Source organism: Pteropus alecto, unplaced genomic scaffold (assembly GCF_000325575.1).
Source record: "Pteropus alecto unplaced genomic scaffold, ASM32557v1 scaffold45, whole genome shotgun sequence".
In the NCBI taxonomy this organism is placed as follows: Eukaryota; Metazoa; Chordata; class Mammalia; order Chiroptera; family Pteropodidae; genus Pteropus; species Pteropus alecto.
The window spans coordinates 34,426,497-34,432,734 of NW_006442491.1; the positions used below are offsets into that span (position 1 = coordinate 34,426,497).

At 41.7% G+C, this 6,238-nt stretch overlaps 1 protein-coding gene across 1 annotated transcript in view; it reads right to left on the bottom strand.

Moving 5' to 3' along the window:
- The window catches only part of ZNF217 (zinc finger protein 217), a gene marked incomplete at its 5' end in the record, with an annotated part of 12,335 nt that extends 11,211 nt beyond the window's left edge, over nucleotides 1-1,124 (bottom strand). The window contains one exon of the mRNA XM_025039748.1: nucleotides 26-1,124. Coding sequence (XP_024895516.1) covers nucleotides 26-1,124 — 1,099 coding nt within the window. The remainder of the gene's footprint in view (nucleotides 1-25) is intronic.
- Between the last annotated feature and the right edge of the window lie 5,114 nt (nucleotides 1,125-6,238).

Here is a 6,238-nt window from a genome sequence, read left to right on the forward strand (position 1 = left end):
TCTTGCTCGTTGGACTTCCCAGAACCTTCGGGATGACTTTTATTCACGTTCCAAATCTCTCCGAGCTCTTCCTTGTCCGAATCGTCGTTGTCGGTGCTCCCTTCCTGCCCCGGCTGCTCCTTCACTTCTCGGCAGACGGCGACCTTGCCCTTGGTGGCCAGCTGCCAGGCCTGGTAGGTGGTGAACGGGTCGAGCTGAGGTATCCATCTGGCGGGCGGCTTCCCGCTTTCCGGGGGGGCTCTGGGTCTTAGGTTCAAGAACTGCAGGAACTCCTCTCCGGGGGCCGGCATCCCCTCCTGCTGAGAGTCTGTTTGGGGACCGCTGCTACCGGAAGCCGTGTCTTTGGTGTGCATCTTCCTGTGATCAATTAGACTTTCTTTATTTGGAAATAGGAAGCCACAAACCATGCAGATTTTGTAAGGAGAGGCGATGCTCTCGGCGGCGTGCTCCTGGACCACCTCGTTGATTGTGACCGGGCTCTCCGAGCCCTGCTGCAGCTTGCCCTTGGCCCCCGACTTGCCGTTGTGTGTCCGCATGTGGTTCTTGAGAAACCAGGGCTCCTTGAACCTCCGTCCGCACACACTGCACCCATACGTGAAGGAATCCTTGTGCTTCTTCATGTGGATCTCGACGTCGAAAGCGACTCTAAATGTCTGCCCGCACACTTCACAGCTGAATTCTTCATTTTCTTTGCCGTTCTTGTCCTTGGGAGGGTCTGTTCTCACCTGGCTTTTATCAAGAGGACTGAGATACTCTGCCTCCACCCGCAGGACCGCGGGCTCACAGAGCGTGGGGCGGTGTTGCATTAAGACGTGCTTATTGAGGTCTTCAGAATGGGTGAAGGTCTGACTGCAGAACATGCAGTCCAAGGGCGTGTACCCTTCCATCTGGATGATGCTTTTCTCTTGCGTGGCTCTGAAAGGAACAGCAGTGGCGCCTTTTATTGACACGGCATCATCTAGCTCCATTTGGCTGCCAAGAGAATTGCCGATAACTTCCGGTCCGTCCATATACACTAAGAGGGACTGAGTCGGCATGTTTCCTGTCACTTCGGGACTGTATATAAAGCAAGAATCCGGTTGAGGAATTTCTGGAGTTGGAATAAGGCCACTTGTAAGACTTGTCACTCACACCCCGAGCAGCCCTGGGCTTCAAAACTCGAGCAAATATTTGTTATAAAAGTTCAAAAGAAAGTGTATATTCCTCTAACTTCTTATCTTCAGAAGTCTTAGGAAGCTCAGTGATAGTATCACTGGTTCTTTCCACAAAAAAGGCAGACAGACTCTCCAACGCTTTGATTCAAACGTGAGTCAGCACGAAGCCTTAGTTCTCTTTGTCTCCATTGAATGACTCAGTTGAGCAAGAAGTCAATTCCAGCAACCTGGAGACAAGGGATTTCCAAAACCTAGAGGGGTAAAAAAATAGGAACAGTTAGCTGCATAGAGAAGAGTGAGGGCTGGCAAGCATGACTCACAGTGATCTCTTCCATGTGGCGGAGAGGGTACCTAATTCAGCTGCTTCACTTTTAACTAATGCGGTGCCATCCTGTAAACGTGCTTGTTAATTAAGTCATTAGCATTTATCCAATTGGTGCACTTATTAAATCCCTAGAACTTCATCCAGTTGAGAAACTTAAAACATGGTACTTTAATGGTTTAGATCTAAAATGTGAAGTTGCAGGACAAAAATGGTTAAATTCAGAAGAATACATTTAAAATGCACACGTGTATCCTTATAAACAGCCTCTACAAATCTAAAGACTATTAAGAGTTGTGAAAAGAAGATGACAATTAAAGACATCGCTTCAGGTAAAAATTGAAGACAGCTTCAAATTAGCTTATATACAAACACACATACAAGACACACAGAAACCTCAAAGCACACTGGACGATTACACATACACAAGTCAACAAAGGAAGCACAGAAAAACAGGGACCTTTCCTGCAATCCCTGTGCAACAGACAGAATACCTCGGAACGGGTCTCATCCCGACCAAGGGTACCCTCGACCAATTTTGATTCACTGGATATTCTAAACTTCAATCCACCACCCAAATCCCAGTTCACTTCTGACAACTCTGCCTTCAACAAGTGTCAAGGGAGGGCTTCCTTGTCCAAAGATAAATAAGGAAGTGAGTACACAGCCACTCTGTGAATGCACATGTTTAAAATAAAATCCTCAGCACAGCTGGTTCAGCGGAAAATGGATCCTCCCATTCTTTATCTGCCTTTCACATTCCGGATTGGCCAGGTAAAAAAATGGAGGACCAGTTAGCTCAGCAGGCTCTGATTTATTTAGAAGCTACTGCTCATTCTTGGAGAAGAATTCATGTCCACTGCCAACACCCTCCACCTTTTTACAGTGAACACAGGAAAGGTTTCTAAATAGTCCCCACTCTCTAATTGAAGTCAGTTAATTCTGCCCAAGAAAACAAAAAGACATGCAAACTACTCCCACCACAGGCAACGTTAAAAGAAAGAAGAAAAAAAAACTTTCCTTCTCTCCACTTCCTCAAAGAGCAAGGGCCTGTAAGCTCAGAAGGAAAGGAAACATTTCTTCCCTTTCTTTACACTCATAAGAAAAAAAAAAAGTGCTCATATTCCTTGTTATCTTTAGTTCTGAATAAACTAGATCTCTAAGGTTTTCTAAATAAGACCTTAGATCAAAAATTAGGGTAAAAAGAAAAGAAATGTACTGAATGTTTTATCTTAATTTCTTAGTCTTTTGTTGCAATCCCAGCAGAGGATAAACACGTGGACTGCCTACCGGCTTGGTGAGGTACAAAAGGACACCAGTGACCCCAGTTCTAGTCCTGGCTGAGTCACAACCTTCAAGTTGTCACCACCAAACACCTCACATCTTTACCTACTTAATGCAGATGGTTAAATTATAAGATCACCTCAGAGTTCCAAAATTCTATAGTTCTAATGGCTAGATCTACATTTATGGGCAGATATAGTCAAAAAAAATACTTTATGACTATGCTAATCAAGATATTAAATGATATTTGTGTGACTGATCATGCAGGTTTCCATGCAGGCATTCACTCATTCAGCAAATACTGACGGAATGCCAGTGTCCTAAGTAATATTTTAATTCAAGAAATTCACAGCACATATTCTAGAAAAGTAGTTACCAAACTCTGACAACACTATCTTCACTGGCCAACAACTCAATGACAAATAGGGAAACAACTCAATGAGTTCAGTTCATTTCAATTTGAATAAAGACTGTCCTTTACTTGAGATCTTTTCTACTTTTTGGTGCCAAAATATCCTTCTTAAAAAAAATGAAAGTGGCAGTGGCAAATGGTATTTTTTTTTAACATCCTAGTTTGGCAAAATCAGAGTTATCAAAATCAACATTATCTTTGTTTATTTGTTTTTTAAGAAATTCGACTAGTCTGTAACATTAACTTTTGGGGAATTCCACTTTTTTATAAATCATCTTTCCCAAAGAGACACCAACTCTGGATTAGACACATGATGTGAGTACATCCCTGTTACTTCCCACTCAGCTAGTAAATTATCGTAAGCTTCTAACACAGGACCTAAAGGAGGCACAGTGGGAAAAAATCTTAGGAGAAAGCTTCCGTTTGGGGGGAGGGTAAACAGGATGGAGGCCTGAAGATGAGGGGAAGGATGGCCTGGGCAGGGGAGCCTTCCAGAGAGCCCGGATGGGGGAGAAGACCCTCCCAGGCGAAACTGAAGCACATCTTCCTCCAGGGACGCTTCTGACACATTCTGATAGTCACTCGCTCTGCCCAACTGTCCCTAGCTCTGGACCACCCTAGGTCGCAACCGTCCTTACTACTCATCCAAGAGATCTGAAAACCCTGGGCCACCCCTTCGAAGAAAGATTCCCAGAGCACAGACCCTGTTGCCTTGTGTGCCACTGCCCCCGTGCCCGGGAGTGAGTCCCTGGCACAGGGTTAGGCCCTGGACGAACGAACACCTGAAGAAATGAACAAACACTACAGCCAGTCCAGGTGTGCAGTCAGTGTGCACATCTCTGACCACATAACTGATCTCATGCTGAAATTAACTTGAATGTTCATCAAAACGTCCACTTAGCTATCTATGGCTGCCACCTAATAATTACCATTCTCCACAATTTCAAGAGTGTGATTAAAGAAAAGAACCATTTACTCACTCCATAAAGCTGACCAGCACGCGCAAGAGCGCATCGCCTGGGTTCTGTACTGACCCAGCACGACAAAACATGTGGGCCACGCTAAGGAACTCTGATGGCAAATGCCTTCAGCTCCTGCCTGAGAAACTACAAGGAGACAGAACACTTGCTTAAACTCTAAATCAGTATCTCCATCACTGAAAACCAACCTGCTAAACAAAAACCTGTAGACTGATTGTAATAAAGACTTTAATAATAATGGAAGTTATAAAAAAATAGACATTCTAGGCTAATTACTACCAACGACCAATCAGCGTGTCCAACCGTGTGAAGTGTGAGTGGGCGTGCGTGCACACAGCCTTCCCAGAACCCTCAATGCTCTACGCGTGGACCACACAGGAACCAGCGGCGCATCGATGACGCTGCTGACCAAGGAAATCGTCCTGACAAAGAAGTGGAGGGGGAGAGAGGACAGTAGCCCATCACCCTCAGACTAAGCGCTTTTAGTTTGCAGAGAAGCGAGCATTCTGAACACACTAAGCTTACTGAGAGGCACTTAGCAAAATGTTTTTCAATATTTAAAAAAAAATTTCCTAAACTTTTACTCAGGTAAATGAAATGACAGCACTTATCCCTCCAGCCACATACCCCGACACCTAAAGCAAGAGGTTATTCAGTGTAACCTTACATTATGAGAAAATACTAGGGTTTGAGTTACATTGTGATTACTTAAATTTACCACAACATAATTTTTGAAAAAAAGCAGGAACCAAACTGCTATATAACTGCCTGAAATAGAAATCTAATGTTCATTAGGTCATTTCTTCTGTTTTTGGTTTTTTTGAAGCAGATACTTACTTGTGAGTAAACCTACTGTAAATTCTGTCAATACCTGTAGATCTTAAAATATTATACATACGCAATGCTTAATGAAAAGCACAGTAATTTGTGTGTAAACATAACAAATTAGGGACAAATGCCACCACGCTGCCAGTGGCTGTGAACTTTTAAATACTGTTCTTCGTGTACAAATGTAGTCAAACTGTTAACCTTTAGAGACAGCACAGCTCTACTTCAGCTGAGGTCATCTTAACATTTCTTGATAGGAAATATTCATTACCATAGTGTGAAGCAATAAAATAATCAGTCCTCAAAAACTCAAAAACACATAAAAATCCTATTTATAAGCCATGTAATTTGAAGTATCCGGCAAATCTACTAGCTCCTCCCCACCCCCCAGTTACTTAAGTACCCAATTAAATCATCATTAAAACATTCTACTAAACAAACTGCTACCCTTTACACTGCAAAATTATCTCCAAGATCTGGTTAGGAAACATGGGCTTTTTTATGTTTCCCTTGTATATTTTTCACATACTACTTTTTCTTAATCTGACAAGCAGAGAACTCTACACAGTAATTTACAGTAACAATTAAAACCTGTAACTTTAAATCCTTCGGCACTATTTCAAGGAAATCACTAAGTTCACACCCATGAGCTTCAATGGTCAACCCCGACATCCCTAATACAGCTGTGGATAGATGTTTAAAGTGAAGAGAAAGAAAAAGATTAAAAGACCGAAAATTGATATTGAGTATTACAGCCTCAACTATTTAAAAGCAAATGACTGTTCAAAGGCAAAGTTTGGGAAGCTCCTATAGGACCATAGTCTCATTTTCTTGAAATTGTATGTAAGTGCTCACTTCTAAAAAGAACTAGAGACCAAAGTAGTACCAAAAAAATACATAAAAACATAAAATATAAAAATATAAAATAAAAATATAATATTAGTGTATTTGAATGTCATAATTAAAAACTCTGCCTGATCATTCCAAATCAATTAAATTAAGTTTAAGGATCTTACATAAACTTAAAGCATTATCAATTATCAGTATTATCAATATTAACAGATACTGTGGTCTGTAAATTGGCTTTTAAAAATTCCAACTTGACCTAAAAAAGGGAAATGGATTAAAAAAAGAATTTTAATTAAGCAATTAAGTAAGCAATTTTAAGCGCTGTTATCAGTGAGTTTCCATTACTATGACTTAACCAGTACCACCCTAAATATTTTGAAAAGATTTCAGACTCACTACACCAAAGACA